Source organism: Terrapene carolina, unplaced genomic scaffold (assembly GCF_002925995.2).
Source record: "Terrapene carolina triunguis isolate 2854851 unplaced genomic scaffold, T_m_triunguis-2.0 Scaffold391, whole genome shotgun sequence".
Lineage (NCBI taxonomy): Eukaryota > Metazoa > Chordata > Testudines > Emydidae > Terrapene > Terrapene triunguis.
The window spans coordinates 1,653,204-1,672,436 of NW_020664742.1; the positions used below are offsets into that span (position 1 = coordinate 1,653,204).

A 19,233-nucleotide genomic window follows, 5' to 3' on the forward strand; every position below is an offset into this window, starting at 1 on the left:
GTGTAGGGAGTGTCCTCAGCAGATGGTGCAGTTTCTTAGTGTATTCAGGATTAAACAAAGACTGTGAATGGCTATCCAACTACAGAAGCAGTTTCTCCTCCCTTGGTGTTCACACCTCAACTGCTAGCAGAGCACCTCACCCTCCCTGATTGAACTAACCTCGTTATCTCCACACTGATTTATACCTGCCTCTGGAGATTTCCATTACTTGCATCTGAAGAAGTGAGGTTCTTACCCACGAAAGCTTTTGCTCCCAATACTTCTGTTAGTCTTAAAGGTGCCACAGGCCCCTCTGTTGCTTTTTATAAAAAATCTAGAAAATCACTTTTTGAGATTATGTATTTATAGAACGGGTTATATAAAGAGTGCCAAAGAGCTTACAGCTGAAGGACCTTGTCCAAAGCCCACTAATACCAAGCCGAAAAGGCAGTAAAACAGTACAATACACTGCAGTATCCAATTAAACAAACAAAGGGAAGACTGCTTGATAGTCCGAATGTTCTACAGACCCAGGGGGTCTTCAGGAAGTTGTTATATGAAGCAGGAAGAGGAAGGCAAATGAAGAATGTAAATCAGAAGACAAACCTTAAGTGGCTGCATGCAAAAGGCATGACATTAATTCAGTCACTACTGAAAAATAAAAATTGTTTTGGATCAACCCAAAATGAATTTTTTTTCACTTTTCTTAGAGAAACAAATATCTGAAGGAAAAATATTTGGGTTGAATTCAACACTTTGTTTTGATTTTATCCAGCTTTTTATGAAGAGCAAAGGAAATACAAAAACCCCATTCAGGCAACCAAGCCTCCCCTGTATATCCTACAGCCTTTTGGTTAGAGCACTTCCCTGGGGTGGGGGACACCTGGGCTCATGTCTCCACTCTGCCTGGTTTACAGCAGGGATTTGAACGTTAGTCGCTCATAGCTTAATACTTTATTGGAGGAGAGAGTGGGATGCAGGTGTCTCCCTCCGGAGAGTCTCCTAACCAGCAGGCTGTCGTGTCGTTCTCTGTCTCCACCCCAGTGACTATTTAAGTATTTTATACCAAGTGTAACAGCTTCCGTAGGAGTGACTGAGTTGATGCTGTCCCAGGATATTCAGTGCCATAACACTGGACTATTCCGTTGGAAGTGGGAGTCCCTAGTTCAAATCCCTCCTCTGAGTGGGGACTTGAACCTGGGTTCAGACATCCTAGGTAAGTGCTGTCACCATGAGTCTATGGCCTTGGGGAGGCATTTCCACTTCTGTTGGTTTTGTGAATGGCATCTAACGCCCCTTGCAAATCTAGCCCAAAAAATGTTGTGGGCTAAAACTATTTGGCAAAGTTGTGTGAAATTCGCAAGTAGTTTTGGTGGACCTGAAACTGTATATTTTGGTGAATAAACTGTCTGGAAAATGTTGTTTATTTCTAATTGTGAGTAAACAATGATAGGGAGAAACGTTTAGTTTCTTGTAACTTGTCTCTTTGGTTTCTTTCTTTTCCTAGGCTCCAGCGATAGCTTTTGCTAACAAAGGCTACCACATTTTGTTGGAAAAGCCCATGGCAGTAAGTTAAGCAAGATCATAATGTTAAAGTTTAAACAGTTGGGGTAATTTTCAAATATCAGGGTAAAATCTTCAATCAATTTCCTTAGTATCTTTTCTGCTACATTTGCTAATTATCAAAGCCCTGATCCATATTCTTTTATATTTAATAAACAGAAAATGGAAAAAAAATTGTACATAGTCTTCCTTTCCCTGATCCTTCCTATTTTCGTTTAACTTAGAATATAAACTCCTCAGGGTAGAAACTCCCTTAAAGTGGGTGTGTGTTTGTACAGCCCTAGCACATGTAGGTGTTAATGTAATAAATAATATTCTGCCTGTGTGTAAATATAATGTGGGGTTTGCTTCCTTACAGCACATCTCTCGCTTTGGGATCTTGCAGTAAGGTGGTCATGTTAAATTCATGATATCATATAATTTCTCTGGCAGTAGAACATCATATTAGGCACAGGATTTTGACTTCATTGCAGAATCCAGAAGAACAAGAAATGAAATTTTTGGTTTAATACTGTCCTGCTATCTGCAATAAGGTGCCCTGAACCTGCACCTCTGATGTCAGTGGGAGCCTTGCCATTGACTTCAGTGGGCACAGGAGCTAATTCTGAGAGTCAGAGGAACACCAGTTCCTGCAATCTACCTGTCTTTCCACATAAATGTTTTTGCACTTCCAAGTTTGTACTATGTGAAAGTTGCTTTACAGACAGATTAAATCTTTGGGGTGCTGTATAAATAACATCTTTTATTATTGTTTATCTTTGTATTAGTGTGCTCTCAGTGCTGTACATAAATGTAGTAAGAGACAATCTTTTCCCCCAAAGACTATAGACAAGATGGACACAGTGTAGGAGAAAGGAGGAGTATTATCTTCATTTTATAGATGGAAATTGAGGCACAGAGAAGCAACATACTCATGGTAACAGAGTCTGGCAGAGCCTAGGAGTTGATCCCAATACAGGCAGTCCTTGGACTTATGGCACAATTGGTACCTGAAAAATTACGTCGTAAGTCGAAACGTCGTAACTTGGAACCGCAATACACTCCATTGTGGTACCAAGCATTGTAAAGTCGAAACCAACTGTCGTAAGTCGAATCAGGGGGTCAATTCAGAAACGTCGTAAGTGCCGTTCGTCATAAGTTGAACGTTGTAAAGTCGAGGACTGCCTGTATCCTGGAGACCCAAGGCTAGTGCCTCAACCATAAAACCACCCTTCCTTTAACGTCTTTATTTAAAAAAGTAATGACACACATTTTACATCAATAAAAACTATTTGCTGCTGTGCTGAAATCTTGGATAAGTTTCACCCTGCAGGAGCGTGCTTTGGTCTAGTTAAATGTAGTTTCTAATAATAATGCAAACATACACATAACTAGAGTATTATTGGTGAGTGCCATTTTCATACAGTTGAAGATGAAATTACAATTAGCACATAAGTGCCTACAAAGATATTTAATAAAACGTATTTTTCAAATCGCTAGTGTTGTGACAGCAGATTCATGCAGTAACTGTGGTACATAATGCAGTCAGAATAGAAATAACTGACTGGGTTGTTTTCTCTGGTTTATAAGGTAACACCTGAGGACTGCAAAGAAATTGTGTCTGTATGTACAGCTAACAATGTCATGCTTGCAGTGTGCCATGTCCTGCGGTACTATCCAGCCTCACTGAAGATAAAGGTATATTGCTTTCACAGTAACCAGTTGAGTCAGTAAATGCTCATTCCTGCTATGTGATATGGATATTAACTTTTGTGACCGTGACATTGGTCATGGGAGTAGGGTCAATAAATTCCTGTACTATGTGTCACATTCCTGGTACTACTGCGATTGGTTGTCAGAGCATAAAAAATAATCATTTAGAATTGCAAGAAGCAGCTGTGAAAGTTTAGACCAGGACTTTAGGTGTTCGGTTACTGAGAAAATAAGGTTGTAAATGAAATTCCACAAGAATGCTCTCACTGCCACAACTTAAAAGCTCACCCCAGGAAAACAATAGATTTAAAACTTAAACTTATTCTAATGGAGAAGTCACTGCGCCTGGCATCCGACCCCGGTCATCAGATTCCCTCTGGACACGGGTGTCCAACAACCACTTCTGACAAACAGACTTCACCCGTGTCACAGAGGAAAGCTCACTCCTCTAAAAATATGGCAAGAAAACGGGCACCAACTTTTCCTCTTAAAGAGCCACCGAAAAAGAAATAGTCTCTGGCTTGTTCTAGGTTCTCGGTACCAACCGCACCATGGCTGAGTACATACAAAGCACCGGGGTCCTCGGGTACCGCACGTACCAAGAAAGCCAGTGACCACAAGCAGGCAGGCTCAGAGTCAAGAGGCAAAGAGAAGCCTACCTCCTCCACCGCAGTACCGACGGGGCTGCCTAAACATGTGGCACCGATACGCTCTCCATAGGCTACGGTGCCACCCTCAGCTCCCATAGCGCAGGGTGCTCCGACGTCAGCACAGATGTCTACGACTACAACAGCACAGTGATTATTGACCGCCTTGGTACCGAAACCATCTGTAGCACACCAATTTCTTCACCACAAGGACTTACTAATCTTGTCAACATCAGACTCACCACTCCTCAGCACACGTTACTTCGGTGCACATGGTACCCACGCCAACTCACCTCCCCTCTGGCCCCTCCATTTTCCGGTGAAGGTGATGAGGAAAAGGGTGCTTACTCATCACTCCATTCCTCTCACATTCAAACGAGTACGGTATTAGGTCCACCTGTACAGCCCAAATATCACCACTGGGCTGACACCTAGATACGGTATGGGCACCCATGGACGCCACCACCTATGCCATTCCCTACATAGTGGCCCTGCTGGGACTCCTGGGGGACATACAGGAGACAATACCCTAGACCCCCGAACTCTACAGAGAGAGGACTAGATCTCCCCCACCACTCTCAGTGAAATTTTTGAATAACAGGAAGAAACCCTGGAACAAGAAACTACCCCAACAACCAACATTTTCTCTTCTTCCTTAGGCCTGGTCTACACTAGGACTTTAATTCGGATTTAGCTGCCTTAATCCGAATTAACCCTTCACCCGTCCACACTACAGAGCCAGTTAATTCGAATTAAAGGGCCCTTTAAATCGATTTCTGTACTCCACCTCGACGAACGGAGTAGAGCCTAAATCGATTTTGTTAATTCGAATTAGGGTTAGTGTGGACGCACACCACCGAATTACTGTGTTTAAGTTAATGGGGTAGTGTGGCCGCACACCACCGAATTAATGTGGTTTAAAACCGAATTAAGGTGCTTAGTGTGGCCGCGCACAATCGAATTTATACAACCTGTTTCCCAAATTCGAATTATCTAAATTCGGATTAATCCTGTAGTGTAGACATACCCTTAGACGAGGCCATGATGCCTCCATCACCCACAACAGCCAATGACTTCAAATGCTTTCAAGAGCTGTTCAGAAGAATTGCCGATTCCCTAGAGATTCTCCGAGAGGAGGTTCCAGAGTCCCAACATAAATTACTAGACATTCTGCAAACATCATCAAAGATTGCACTTCCTGTAAATGAAGCACTTATGGAACCAGCTAAAAATATATGGCAGACCCAAGCAACTATCCCGCCCACTTAAAAGAGAGGGGATAAAAAATATTACATCCACTCAAAGAAAATGGACTTTTTATTCTCTCACCCCACACCAAACTCCTTAGTGGTTGACGCCATCAGTGAACTGGGCAGACAACACCACTGCAGATCCACTCCCTATGACAAAGAGTGGAAACGGTTAGACTGCTTTGGACGCAAGGCCTGTTCATCGGCCACTTTCCAATTTCAAATTACTAACTATGCTGCACTGATGGAAAAATATAACCATACAAATTACAGTAACTCCTCACTTAAATTCGTCCCGGTTAACATTGTTTCATTATTAGGTTGCTGATCTATTAGAGAACATGCTCGTTTAAAGTCGTGCAATGTTCCGTTATAAGGTTGTTTGGCTTGCCCTGGTCCGCCCGCCCGCCTGGCATTCCAGTCGGGGCATGGGGGCTTGCCCCGCTCCGCCAGCCCAACGTTCCTACTGGGGAGTGGGGTCGGGGAGCGGGGTCAGGGCATGGGGACTTGCCCAGTTCCACCCAGGGAGTGGGGTCAAGGCGCAGGGTCTTACCCCACTTTTCCCTCCTGGCATTCCAGTCGGGGAACAGGCAAGCCCCCGACCCCGCTCCCCGGCAGGAGTGCCAGGCGGGCAGAGTGGAGCAAGCCCCCGCACCCCGACCCCGCTATGCCCCTGCCTCAGTCAAGCTTCACAATCATCATTGGTAAGTACAGTATTAAACTGTTTGTTTAAAATTATTTAAAACTTGTACTGTATATGTATACAATGTCTTTTGTCTGGTGAAAATTTTCCCCCTGGAATCTAACCCTTCTATTTACTTTAATTCTTATGGGAAATTGGATTAACTTAACATCGTTTTGCTTAAAGTAGCATTTTTCAGGAACATAACTACAACCTTAAGCAAGGAGTTACTGTACTCCAAAATGTCAGACTTTATTGAATACATACCAGAGGACAAGAGAGAACAATTCAAAGTGGTGATCACAGAGAGCCATCTCCTAGTCAGAACTGCTTTACAGGCATCTCTAGATGTGGCAGATATGGCGGCACGTTCCACAGCTACCACTGTAGTCATGCGTCAGGCTTCATTGCTTCACTTCTCCGGCGTCTCAAGGGAAGTACAGTCGGCTGTGGAGGATCCCCCTTTTAATGGTCTGAAGTTGTTTGCCACGACAACCGACAAGTCCCTTCACACCTTGAAGGCCTCTAGGGCAACTCTTCGTTCCCTCAGGATATACACATCTGCACAGAGGAAAAAAACAGGGAAATACTATTCAACCCAGCTTGCAAGAGCTGCCCGCTACGCCCAAGAACAGAGACAATCTAATACACAAAAACGTAGACAGAGATCTCCAAGGCGTCGACCACTCCCTACTCAATCATCAGCAACCCTCTGCAAAACAATAATTTTAAAGGTTTGATCGAGGGCCTGAGACACCTCCCCCATTCCTTAGTGCTGACACCATTACTGACCCCCATTTTGGACACCATTTGACCCCTTTCTACTCAGCATGGAAGACCATCACCATGGACAAATGGGTTCTAGAAATACTCAGCACAGATTATTCAATACCATTCACCTCCATCCCCCCTACCCACTCTCCCTCCCTGTCTCTCTTCAGTGACCCCTCTCACAAACACCTTCTACGGCAAGAAGTAAACCACCTCCTACATTTGGTCGCCATGGAACCAGTACCATCATAACACGTAGGGAAGGGCTTTTATTCCCACTACTTCTTAACCTAGAAAAAGAACGGTGGATGGAGACCTGGTCTCAACCAGTGCACACAGAGTGGTTACTTTGAGATGACTGCCTGTGTGGCTCTGGAGTCCCTGCCTTCCTTGCCCACTATTTCAGAGTCTTGTGGTTGCTTGATTTTGTACTGAATTGAGTATGTGGGGCCTTGTCAGTGGTTGTAATTAGATGAAACATGTATTTGTAAGGCTTTGTTGACAATCAGATTTAATGACAGATTTGAGCTGTGGGAATGTGTATTATGAAAGATTATCAAATGGGCACACATATTGACTAGAAATCCATGACAGTTGAAATATAGGATTACAAAAATATCATATTACCTGGAAGGGTAAAGGGGGTATGGAGTTGGAACAGTTAATTCCCACTTTCAGGAAAGATACCAAGTCTTTATTTCCAAAAAAAATGCATAATGGTTACTCCTGGGTAAGATCTCATTGTGATGCTTTGGGTTTCAGCCCGGCCCAGTAAGGAGTTCTGTCCTCACCTGCTTTGCACCCTTGGTGTAGCCTTGGCTCAGAGCCCTGATCCTAGTATCATGCTCACAGCACAGCAGCCTCACCCTGACTTCCACCAGCCCGGTTACTCCTTGCAGGGTGACACCACCAGCCCTTCCAGCTCCAAGATTCTCCCAAACTGGCTCCCCTGCAGTATCCAGTCCTTCTCACTGGACCCTCACAGAAGATACTCAGTTCACTGCCTCCAAAGCGACAGAACAAACACCAGCCTGCTAGTTTAGTTGAAAGCCCACACTCGGTTGAAATGTACAGCACTGAGCTGGTTTGTAGTAAAACTAAAAATAAGTTGGTTAGCAAAGACCACAGGATTTAAGTGACTTCTAGTAAGAGGGAAAGATATGAAAAGTTACAACCAAAATAGGCTTCTAGTGACTAAATTTAACTTCAGCAAGCTACAGTCTTGGTCTGAGCAAGTTTCTCACCTATGTTCAGTTTTCAGAGACTTTCAACCCTCTTTGTTAAAAGGTTCCACTTTTCTGAGATGTACAAGAGCTCTGACATTTTGCATCTGCTCAGTAATGGATACCCAAGATGGCTCTTTGTCCTTGCTTATATCTTCCAAAGTTCAATGGTATTGCTTCAGGAGGCGGGAAGGTTTTCTGGAGCTGCAGCGTCCATCCCGCGCTGAGAGAATTAAGTGGCCATCCCCCACACTGGTTTGCCTAATGGCTTTTTCTGTCTTGTGTGTAAATGTAATTTCATTGTCTCTCATGTTCAGTTTACATTGGAGAAACATCCAAGCAAGATACATTCCTTTGTCCAGAACAGGATGATTTAAACCCTGCCTGCCAAACACATTTTGAGAATGTATTTCTGGCACATACTTATAATTCTTCATACACCCCATAATAATATTAATGACCAGCATGTTACCAGTTTATATATGATACCTTACAAGACATATTTTAGATACAGATTATGACTATAGTGAGGTGGGGCAATGAGTGTGTCAGGCCTTGTATGAGTTATGTTATGTTGTGCCCTCTGCCAATTGGCATTGAGAGGCTCCCGGGGTCACAACGATCTTGACAAGTTAAAAGAGATGCTGTTAATTTTGACTTAAATTGATATTTAGCTATAAATACATTTGATATTACAGAATAGTGACACTGGAGAGAGGCAAATGAGATATACCATGAGCCTAAATTTGGCCTCCAGGACCTTTCTCCTATCCTTCCCTTTGTCATTGGTACCTCCATGTACCACGACCGCCAGCTCCTCCCCATGTCTTGAGAGATCTGCAACCTTCCCACTTGGAATGCAAGTCACCATGCGGTTCTCCCAGTCCTTGCAAACCCAGCTATCTATGTTTCTAATGATCAAATTCCCTATTACTATTACCTGTCTCTTCCTAATAACTGGAGTTTTCTCCCCGGGAGAGGTATCCTTAGTGCGAGAGGAAACCACATCATCATCTGGAAGGAGGGTCCCAACTACAGGATCTTTCCCCTCTGCTCCAGTTGGATGTTCTCCTTCCCTGGGACTTTCATCCTCCTCAACAGCACAGAGGCTGTCAGACTGGGGGTGGGATCATTCTGCTGTGTCCTGGAAAGTCTCATCTATGTACCTCTCTGTCTCCCTCAGCTCTGCCAGCTCAGCCACCCTGGACTCCAAAGCTCATACACGGTCTCTTAGGGCCACGAGCTCCTTGCACTGAATGTACACATACGATAGGATAGGTAACCATACATGCTGCATTGAGTGCAATAAACTGGATAGCCCCACTCTGTTGCTGGTCTTCTGACTACATTCTCTTTGTACTCCTGCAGTTCTTTCCTCTGTTGTTGTTTTGTTTTTATCAGGGGGTGTTTATTGCCTTAAAGAATGTTAAGTGTATCTAGCCTCTGCCACACCCCCTCTAAACTCCCTCGCAAATCTTCCCTGGTGGCTGCTTGTGGTCACTAGCTCCTCTGGTCGCTTAGGAGCTGGCTTTTTAAACCCCTGGTCTCCCTGAGTAGCCCCACCCCCTGGTTTAGGGTTGATGGGTGCTAAGGGGCTTAGGGATCAAAGCCTGGTTAAGAAGCTCTCAGCCTTGCTAGACTCAGCTCACAGTCCCCCAAACAAACCGACCACACTATATACTTCAGTCAAGCAGCAAGCACACCACAAACACAAACACACACACTACAGACAACAGACTCACCCCAAGGCTCATGTAGTTGCTCCTCCTTAACCTGGAGAACTCCTTCGCAAAACTCCTCCATTAGCTGCTTCTGTTCGCTAGCTCCCCTGGTCACTTAGGAGCAGGCTTTTTAAACCCCTGGTCCCCCTGGGTGGACCCCCCCCCCCCCCCCCCCCGGTTTCAGGCTTGATGGGTGCATCAGTCCACACCTTTGCAGAACATTATGCAATCACCAGGGACTCTGCCTCTGATGCCATCTTTGGCTCCACAGTACTTTCATCTGTGACTAACCGAACTCCGAATTCCCAGCCCTCCAAGGGTGGGTACTGCTCAGGAATCACCTACAGTGGAACACCCATAGGGACACTAGTCGAAGAAGAAGTTACCTTGTGCAGTAGCGATGGTTCTTCGAGATGTGTGTCCCTGCGGGTGCTCCACTACCCGCCCTCCTCCCCTGTACTTCAGAGTTCTCGCTATGACTCTACGGGCCGAACAGACACTGCTACCGAAGTTCTCCGATCAGCAGCGCACGTACTCCTACAGTGGAACACCCACAGGGCCACACATCTCGAAGAACCATCGTTACTGCACAAGGTGAGTAAATTCTTCTTTTCCCAGCTGATTCAGTTGCTTATTTGAGGTTTGGCTGTCCCCCTTCTTTATACCTCAGATGAAGTTTCTCTTCCCTGCTGGGGTGTAGCCACGGTGTCTCTTCCTCCCCCCCCCCCCCATTAGCTTGATAGCTTTGTTTCTTCTTCGAGTGCTTGTTCACATCCATTCCACATTAGGTGTGCGCGCGCTGCGTGCACGAACGTCAGAAACTTTTTCCCTTAGCGGCTCCCGGTGGGCCGGCGGGGCCCCCGCCAGAGTGGCGCCACTGCACTGTGCATATATACCCCTGCTGGCCCGACCCCCTCCAGTTCCTTCTTACCGTCCGTGGCGGCGTTGGAACAACCTCTTGCTCTCGTAAGAGAAGCAATCCCTTAGCCTTGGAGTTGCATAGCTGTTATCAGTTAGTTATCAGTTCATAGCTGTTATCAGTTAGTTATCAGTTAGTTAGCATTTCATTGTTGTTGGACACTTAATAGATTAGGTGCTTGGAGGATTCCAGCACCTGCCCCGGGCTGCGGGGAGTGCCGCAGGCCCAAGGGTGTAAGGCTTGCGCCACGTGCCGCAAGCCTATGCCGGTTAGTGACCCCCACGACTCCTGTCTACGTTGCCTGGGGGAAGTTCACCGAGCAGAGAAGTGTAAAATTTGCAAGGCCTTTAAGCCGAGAACAAAGAAAGAGAGAGACTTTCACCTAAAGCAGTTGATGGAGGCCACGCTGCAGCCATCGGGCCCGGAACACCTGACGCCAGCCTCAGCCTCCTCGGTGCAGAGCGCCCCCGGAGTCATCAAGAGACCCGGTACCGGCCAAACACCGCAAGCCGTTGGCCTCGGAATGCCAAAGTAGGCCCCAGCACCGCTCATCCTCCCCGGTACGGCCCAACGCAAAACCAAAGGAGGGACGCGGACGCTCCCCGCAAAGGAGACCGGCGCTATATCAGGCCCCGGATACCGGGAAGAGTGGAATGGACACCGCACTGACTTTGGCACCGGTGGCACTGGCGCCACAACTCCCACCGAGTCCAGCCATAAGTGAACTCAGTGCGGACGAAGGGTTCGAGGGCGTAATAGATCAGCCCTCCACGCCTGACACCTTTGAGGCGGCAAAAGACCTCATCGGACTGGTGGTGGTGAGCCCCCTCCTGGCCAGGGAGAAGCCTCCGGCACCCGGGCCCAGGGTGCTGTCGAAAGGAAAGCCAGTAATGGTGCGCCGTTCGAGGACACCGTCCTGGCACTGCTCCCGGCATTGGTCCCAGTCCTGGTCCCGATCCAGAGACCAGCGGTACCGGTCCCTCTCCCGATCAGCAAGAAGCCTGTTCATTGGCCACTTTCCAATTTCAAATTGCTAACTATGCTGTACTGATGGAAAAATATGACCATACAAATTACAGTAACTCCTCACTTAAATTCGTCCCGGTTAACGTTGTTTCGTTATTAGGTTGCTGATCTATTAGAGAACATGCTCGTTTAAACTCATCCAATGATCGTCAACCTCCCGCCAACACAGATCGACGGCACCGCCGTGGCCCTCGCGCTCGGCGTCGCCGGGGTCCAGCGCCGACTCGGGCCAATACAGCTACCCACACCGGGCTCCGGACAGCAGGGAACAACAAACTGGTTGGCAACCACAATGGGGACCGCGAGGACACTGGCCCTTCTGGACCCCTTGGGCCTACCACCAGCGACAAGGTGCTCCCTCCAGGGCCAGCTACTCGGTGCAGCAGTCCCGGTCCCCGCACCGACACTCCTCCATAAGGGAAGCTACGGTGTCCAAGCCACCTGCAGCCGTGCCGAGCGAGAGACCGGAGAGTCTGGCACCATATCCGGTGCCGCCCCAAGGCCACCGCCCATGGCTCGAGCCGGAAGCCCCTCCCCTGGGGGAGGGGGACCAGGGAGACCAGCCGGAGGAAGCTGAGCAGCTGCTAACTTCCTCGTCATCCCCGGATGAAGCAGTAGCAGGCACGGCGGTAACAGGACCTCCGCCAATAGACCACAAAGCCCACCAAGAGCTGCTATGTAAGGTGGCCCATAACTTGGGGTTGCAAGTCGAGGAGACAGTTGAGCAGGAGGACCCCATGGTGGACATCCTGAGTCCAGAAGGTCCATCCAGAATAGCGCTCCCGCTCATTAACACCATTCAGTCTAATTACACGACTATATGGCAGACCCCGGCATCCAGCACACCAACAGCCAAAGGTGTGGAGTGCAAGTACTTCATCCCGTCAAAAGGATACGACTTCTTGTTCTGCCACCCGAGCCCATGTTCCCTGGTAGTCTCGGCGGTAAACGAGAAAGAGTGCCATGGGCAACAGGCTCCGGCCCCTAAGGCCAAGGAAGCAAAACGCCTAGACCTGTTCGGCAGGAAGGTGTATTCGTCAGGGGGCCCCCAGTTGAGGATTGCTAACCAGCAGGCCATCCTCAACAGGCATAACTTCGGGCTGGTCCACACTAAGCCCCCAGTTCGAACTAAGATACGCAACTTCAGCTACGTGAATAACGTAGCTGAAGTCGAAGTACCTTAGTTCGAACTTAAAAGTACTTACCAAAGGTCCACACATGGCAGGCAGGCTCCCCCGTCGACTCCGCCTACTCCTCTCACGGAGCAGGAGTACCGGCGTCGACGGCGAGCACTTCCGGGATCGATCCCAGAAGATCGATTGCTTACCGCCGAACCCGGAGCTAAGTATAGACGTACCCTTCAACTCCTGGGCGGCAGTGGGGAAGTTTAAGGACGACCTCCTGCAAGGCTCCCAACAGGAGTTCACGGCCCTGGTGGAGGAAAGCAAGGCTGTAGCGAAAACCTCCCTCCAAGCGTCCTTGGACTCGGCGGACGCAGCAGCCAGGACAATCGCGTCGGGCGTGGTCATGCGGTGCTCGGCGTGGCTGCAGGAGTCAGGTCTGCCGCCTGAGGTCCAGAATTCGCTCCAGGACCTCCCCTTCGAAGGGTCCGGGCTCTTTTCGGACCAGACGGACGCAAAGCTGCATAGCCTCAAGGACTCTAGAGCTACACTCAAGTCGGTGGGTATGCAACCCCGGTGACTCAGAGGAAGCCCTTCAAGCCACAGCCTCCTCCCCAGCACCGGTATCAGCCTCGTCCTCAGCAGGAGCCTTACCGCAGACGAGGCGGAGACAACAGGAGGTGGCGCAATAATAACAACAACTCCAATAGGCCGGGCCAGAGCCAAGGCCAACATAAATCTCAGCTGGGCCCTAAGCCAGGCTTTTGAAGGTGCGCTCGAGGACAGCGTACCAGATCAACTACCGGATCCATCCCCTTGTTTCCTCAACCGCCTGTCCCGCTTCTCCCTGCGTGGTCCAGCATTACATCGGACCGTTGGGTGTTATGCACGGTGCGAAGCGGGAACATGCTACAGTTTTCCTCCCTGCCTACCTCCCACCCCCCTTCCCCATCCCTCTTCATGGACCCTTCTCACGAGCATCTCCTAGAAAAGGAGGTTCACTCGCTCCTAGAGGCGGGAGCGGTACAGCTAGTACTCTTAGACCTCAGGGGGAAAGGGTTCTACTCCCGCTACTTCCTCATCCCCAAGGCCAAAGGGGGCCTTCATCCCATTCTAGACCTGCGCGGGCTAAACAAGTTCCTGGTCAAGGCCCGGTTCCGCATGGTCTCTCTGGGCACCATCATCCCTTCCCTGGATCCAGGAAACTGGTACGCTGCCCTCGACATGAAGGACGCAGACTTTAATATCGCCATCCACCCAGCTCATCGCCGATTCCTGCGCTTCACCGTGAACCAGTTCGCGGTTTTACCATTTGGCCTAGCTGCGGCCCCACGGGTATTCACAAAATGCATGGCAGTAATGGCGGCATTCTTGCGGCGGCAGAGGATTCGAGTTTACCCGTACCTTGACGACTGGCTCCTGGCGGGTCGGTCCGAAGAGGAGGTTTGGTACGACGTGCAGACGGCCTTGAGCCTATTCCGCAAGCTGGGGCTCCTTGTCAACATTCCCAAGTCCACTCTCGTTCCAACTCAGAGAGTGGAATTCATAGGGGCGGTCCTAGACGCGGTACAGGCAAGGGCAAGCCTTCTGGAATCACGATTCCTGGCCATCCAGCAAGCAGTGAACTCCCTGTGCCAATTCCCCACTACAACGGCCAGATGTTCCCTGCGGCTGGTAGGCCACATGGCAGCTTGCACACATGTGGTCAAGCATGCCAGACTGAGACTCAGGACTCTGCAGGCTTGGCTCACCCGTGTATACCGCCCTGGCAGGGACCCCCTAGACTTGATAGTGACAGCCCAGGAGGACGTGCTGGGCTGGTCTCCTTGATGTGGTGGCGGTCCCAGACCGTGGTTTGCGAAGGCATTCCCTTTGCTGCACAACAGCCGGACTTGACGCTGGTAACAGACGCGTCAGACCTCAGATGTGGGGCTCACCTGGGGGACCTCAGGACTCAGGGCTTGTGGTCGGGGCCGGAGCAATCGCTCCATATCAACGTGAAGGAGCTCAGGGCGGTTCGTTTAGCATGCCAGACCTTTCACGCCACTCTGAGTGGTCACACCGTGATAGTTCTGACAGACAACACGACCGCCATGTTTTACATAAGCAGGGCGGAGCCTGTTCCTCCCCACTCTGCTACAAGGCTCTCCTCCTCTGGAACTTTTGCATAGCCCATGCCATTCACCTCGAGACGGTGTATCTCCCGGGGGAGCGGAACGAACTGGTGGACCACCTCAGCAGGTCCTACCGCATGCACGAGTGGACGCTCAGAGCAGACCTCGTGCTTTCAGTCTTCCGAAAGTGGGGGTTTCCCCGGGTGGACCTGTTTGCTACCAAGGGCAATGCCCAGTGCCTGCAATTCTGCTCATTCCAGGATCGCAGCCCAGGCTTAATAGGCGACGCATTCGCGATCCCGCGGGGAAGGGAATTGAAATACGCCTTCCCCCCGCTTCCTCTGGTGCACAAGGTACTGCCCAAGGTGCGCAGGGACAGGGCATCGATCATTCTCATCGCCCCGGCCTGGCCCCGCCAGCACTGGTTCACCACGCTCCTGGACCTGTCGGTGGAGGCCCCGATAACTCTGCCCCTACACCAGGACCTCACTATGCAGGACGGAGGGCGGCTTCTCCACCTCGACCTGCAATTGCTGTATCTGACGGCATGAAAGCTATGTGGTTAAATGCTTTGGAGAGCCAGTGCTCCCTTCCTGTGCAGCGGGTTCTACTTGGTAGCAGGAAGTCCTCTACCAGGGCGACTTACTTGGCCAAGTGGAAGAGGTTCTCGTGCTGGTGTGGGCCACAACAGGTGCAGCCACTCCAGGCCCCGGTGCCAACCATTCTAGAATATCTACTGCACCTCAAGCAGCAGGGGCTGGCCCCGTCCTCGATTAAGGTGCACCTGGCGGCTATCTCCGCCTTCCACCCAGGGTTTTCAGGTAGCTCGGTTTTCTCCCACCCAATGGTGGGGCGATTCCTCAAAGGTCTGGAAAGGGTGTTCCCTTACACATGCCCCCCAGTCCCGCCATGGAATCTTAACTTAGTCTTTTCTAAGCTCATGGGGCCCCCGTTCGAGCCCCTGGCTACCTGCTCCCTTCTCCACCTTTCCTGGAAGGTGGCATTCCAGGTGGCTGTCACCTCAGCCAGAAGGGTATCTGAGCTGAGGGCTCTCACCTCGGAGCCACCATACACTGTTTCACAAAGACAAGGTGCAGCTCCGCCCACACCCTAAGTTCCTCCCAAAGGTGGTCTCACAATTCCATCTGGGCCAGGACATTTGTCTGCCGGTGTTTTTTCCCAAACCCCATGCGGACATGAGGCACCACAGCCTGCACACCCTAGATGTCCGCCAAGCGCTGGCATTCTACTTGGACCAAGCCCTTTCGTAAATCCACGCAACTGTTCGTGGCTGTAGCTGAGAGGTTGCGAGGCCTTCCGGTGTCGCCGCAGCAAATCTCGTCATGGATCACGAGCTGCATTCGGGTGTGTTATGACCTCGCAGGTGTCCCAGCTCCAGCGATCATGGCCCACTTGACCAGAGCACAGGCAGCTTCTGCGGCCTTCCTGGCACAGGTCCTGATCCAGGAGATCTGCAGGGCGGCCACCTGGTCATCGGTGCACACCTTCACGACCCACTACGCGGTCAACCAGCAGGCATGGGAGGACGCGGCAGTTGGCAGGGCGGTCCTCCGATCAATTGTTTCGTGACTCCTACCCTCCTCCAAAGGTAAGCTTGTGATTCACTGAATGTGGAATGGATGTGAACAAGCACTCGAAGAAGGAAAAACGGTTACTTACCTTTTCCTAACTGTTGTTCTTCGAGATGTGTTGTTCACGTCCATTCCGCCACCCACCCTCCTACCCCTCTGTTGGAGTCATCGGCAAGAAGGAACTGGAGGGGGTCGAGCCAGTGGGGGTATATATGCACAGCGCAGTGGCGCCACTCTGGCAGGGGCCCCGCCGGGAGCCGCTAAGGGAAAAAGTTTCCGACGCTCCTGCACGCGGCGCGCGCACACCTAATGTGGAATGGACGCGAACAACACATCTCGAAGAACAACAGTTACGAAAAGGTAAGTAACCGTTTTTTATCTGATATGTACATGAATTCTCATTGTCTTTCAAAGTACTTTGGAAGTTACTGTCTAGGTGCGAAACCACCTTCTTTTGTTTGTGGGGGGTAACTCCTGTTTGACCAGAAACCCATTTTAAGAATGTGGTGCGGCTCAGAAAAAATCCTGACATTCGAGAGTTCTATTGCTAGATCATGAGTGAGACTGAATTTTACTCAGAAATCACGACTCATGCGATACATTTGCGAGAGTTGCCATGTCTGTTTGTGGTATCAGAAAGAGGCTTTGTGTATCTGGATAGGCAGAGCAAACTGAGTTATGTTTCCTCGCTGTCTGTTAATATAGGAGCTACTAGATGCTGGAGCAATTGGAGACATCTGCCACATACAGCATCTGGAGCCCGTAAGTGTGTGTGTCATGGTATTATCTGAGCTTAGTTATACCTATTAATCAGTGCCTTAGTAGTAAATAACACTTAGCATATATGCTGTTCAGCTTCTTCTCAAGTGTGCTAGATGCAACTAAGTGCTGAATACTATTGTTCCTTTTCCTTCTTTGTTACAAAATTTAATTAGTTAAATAGGATTTGAGACAAAAGACTTTTTTATTTTACTATTTTTTAAGTCTTGTGTATTTTTTATATTCTTTATTAATCATCTATTGTGAACATAAAACAACTAGAAATATTCCTTTTTAAATGCTTTAGAAAACAAATTGCTTAATCCTCTTGTTGCCAAAACTCAGGGGTAAATTATTGGAGAACTGCTGACTTCACGTCCATGACCGTTGTAATGAGAAGCACCCCTAAACAAATTTTTTGTTTTGAACTTTCTGCTGACTGTGATCCATTTTTAAAAGTATATGTGTGTGGGCGAGGGAGAATCTCTCATATTTTGTCCCATCTTATTTGGCAAATTTGATTCTCTTCTCCCCCACATGAATCTAGCTCCTTCTCATGTATCTCCGTGTTTGTACACCAACAGCATCTGTTGAATCAGCGGGAATGGGCAATATCTGGAAATAGTTTGTAGTAACTTCTAATCAGAGCTATGAAAAGGCGCTGAGAGCATTATTTGGTGGGGGCCTTACCAACGTGTGTTTTTAATTTTTCAGCAAAATGTTGGATTTTTATTTCTAAAGTTGATATCAGTCAGAAGAAATTTACTGTCAGATCATCACTGTTTAAAGTTAGTGAAAACTTAAAAATTCAAGCATTGAAATTAAATTTTATTTAAATGTCAGTAATGTTTTTTGCCCTACCATGTCAGTTGTGGTTTAATATGTAAGAAACTAATGTAGCTTATAAATTCCGAGCAGACAAACATTGTCTTTGTTCACTATTCCTTTTTAGGAGGAATACTTCAGTTTCCAAGAACAGTGGATAAATGACACTATATACTTTTCATGTATAGGAAGCTACGGTGTTCAAGCCTTGGGGCGGCACCAGATACGGTGGCAGACTCTCCGGTCTCTCGCTCGGCAAAATTAAAGTCACATAAATTGTGTCCCCAATTTAAGGCATTTTTAATAAACTGGCAGGAAGTAGGTGTTTAGAAAAGCAGAATTTTCCTATGATCTTTTTACATTAATAACACTCAGGAAATTAGCCTCCTTTTTTTAGTGAAAAGGATTTTAGATATTCAACAAATTCTGCTGTGACACTTAGCCAAACAAATCTGGATTGGATCATTCACAAGGAAGATGCCAAATTGTTTGTTTATACTTAAGCAGATTGGGAGGGACTATGATTTTTGTTTTGTTTCCTGGAACTCCATTTTTGGAGTTTATAGGAAGTATAAGTTGTTACCGTCTGGCCCAATACCCCTTTGTATGGACACCAGTCTGAGTGGATCCGTATACTGGCTCTCATGTGTTTCCAAGCCAGTTGGGTCTGGGTAGAGTCTCATCACCATTTCTGGGTCCTTAGGACACACTCCAAGACTTAGACCTCTTTGTGCCTTTCCTTGGGACATGGGGCATTGCTGCCCTAGACCTCAAAATCTGTGTCTGAGACCTCCTGAGCCTCACAGTTGCTTACTCATGCTCCCACTGAACTCCACTGAGGCTGTGGATGCTCTGGGCTTCTAGTTTAAGCCCTGTGCGGACAAAGGAAAGCAAGGAACACAGGGCTAGCAAAGGAATTTCTTAACCACAGAAACTTCACTCTTGAAAGAATTCAAGAGTTATAGATCTTTTAAAACAAGAAAAGTCCTGAGCCTCCCCATCTCACCCCTTCTGGGAGTGGAGAATTTTTCAGCATTATAGGCAGGGCAGAGTCTCTCCTATCCTCTTTCTCCTGCAAGTCCTCCTTGAGTTTGGTGATATTTGATCCCCTGCTTAGAGTAGCACTAGTCTCTGTCTTCCTGCCCTGTGCTTACCTGGAATGTGCTAGCTCCCATTCCTCTGTCATTCTTGTCCTCCCCACAGGCCACTGTGTAGAAAAAAACATTGTTCCATGGGGATGGACCAGCAGTTGAGAGACATTTAAGTCTGATAGGTCCAAACTGCCATCTTGATGGCTTCTCGGTAATAGTTCTTCAATGAGGCGTTAAGCAACTTTCCTGGGCAGGCCA

The 19,233-nt window shown here is 48.5% G+C and overlaps 1 protein-coding gene across 3 annotated transcripts in view; it reads left to right on the plus strand.

Moving 5' to 3' along the window:
- The window catches only part of LOC112107503 (uncharacterized oxidoreductase YjhC-like), a 65,682-nt gene that overhangs the window by 24,221 nt on the left and 22,228 nt on the right, over positions 1–19,233 (plus strand). For all 3 annotated transcript variants that reach the window (XM_029912939.1, XM_029912940.1, XM_029912938.1), the window contains 3 exons: positions 1,487–1,546; positions 3,112–3,219; positions 17,006–17,062. In XM_029912939.1, coding sequence (XP_029768799.1) covers positions 1,487–1,546; positions 3,112–3,219; positions 17,006–17,062 — 225 coding nt within the window. The remainder of the gene's footprint in view (positions 1–1,486; positions 1,547–3,111; positions 3,220–17,005; positions 17,063–19,233) is intronic.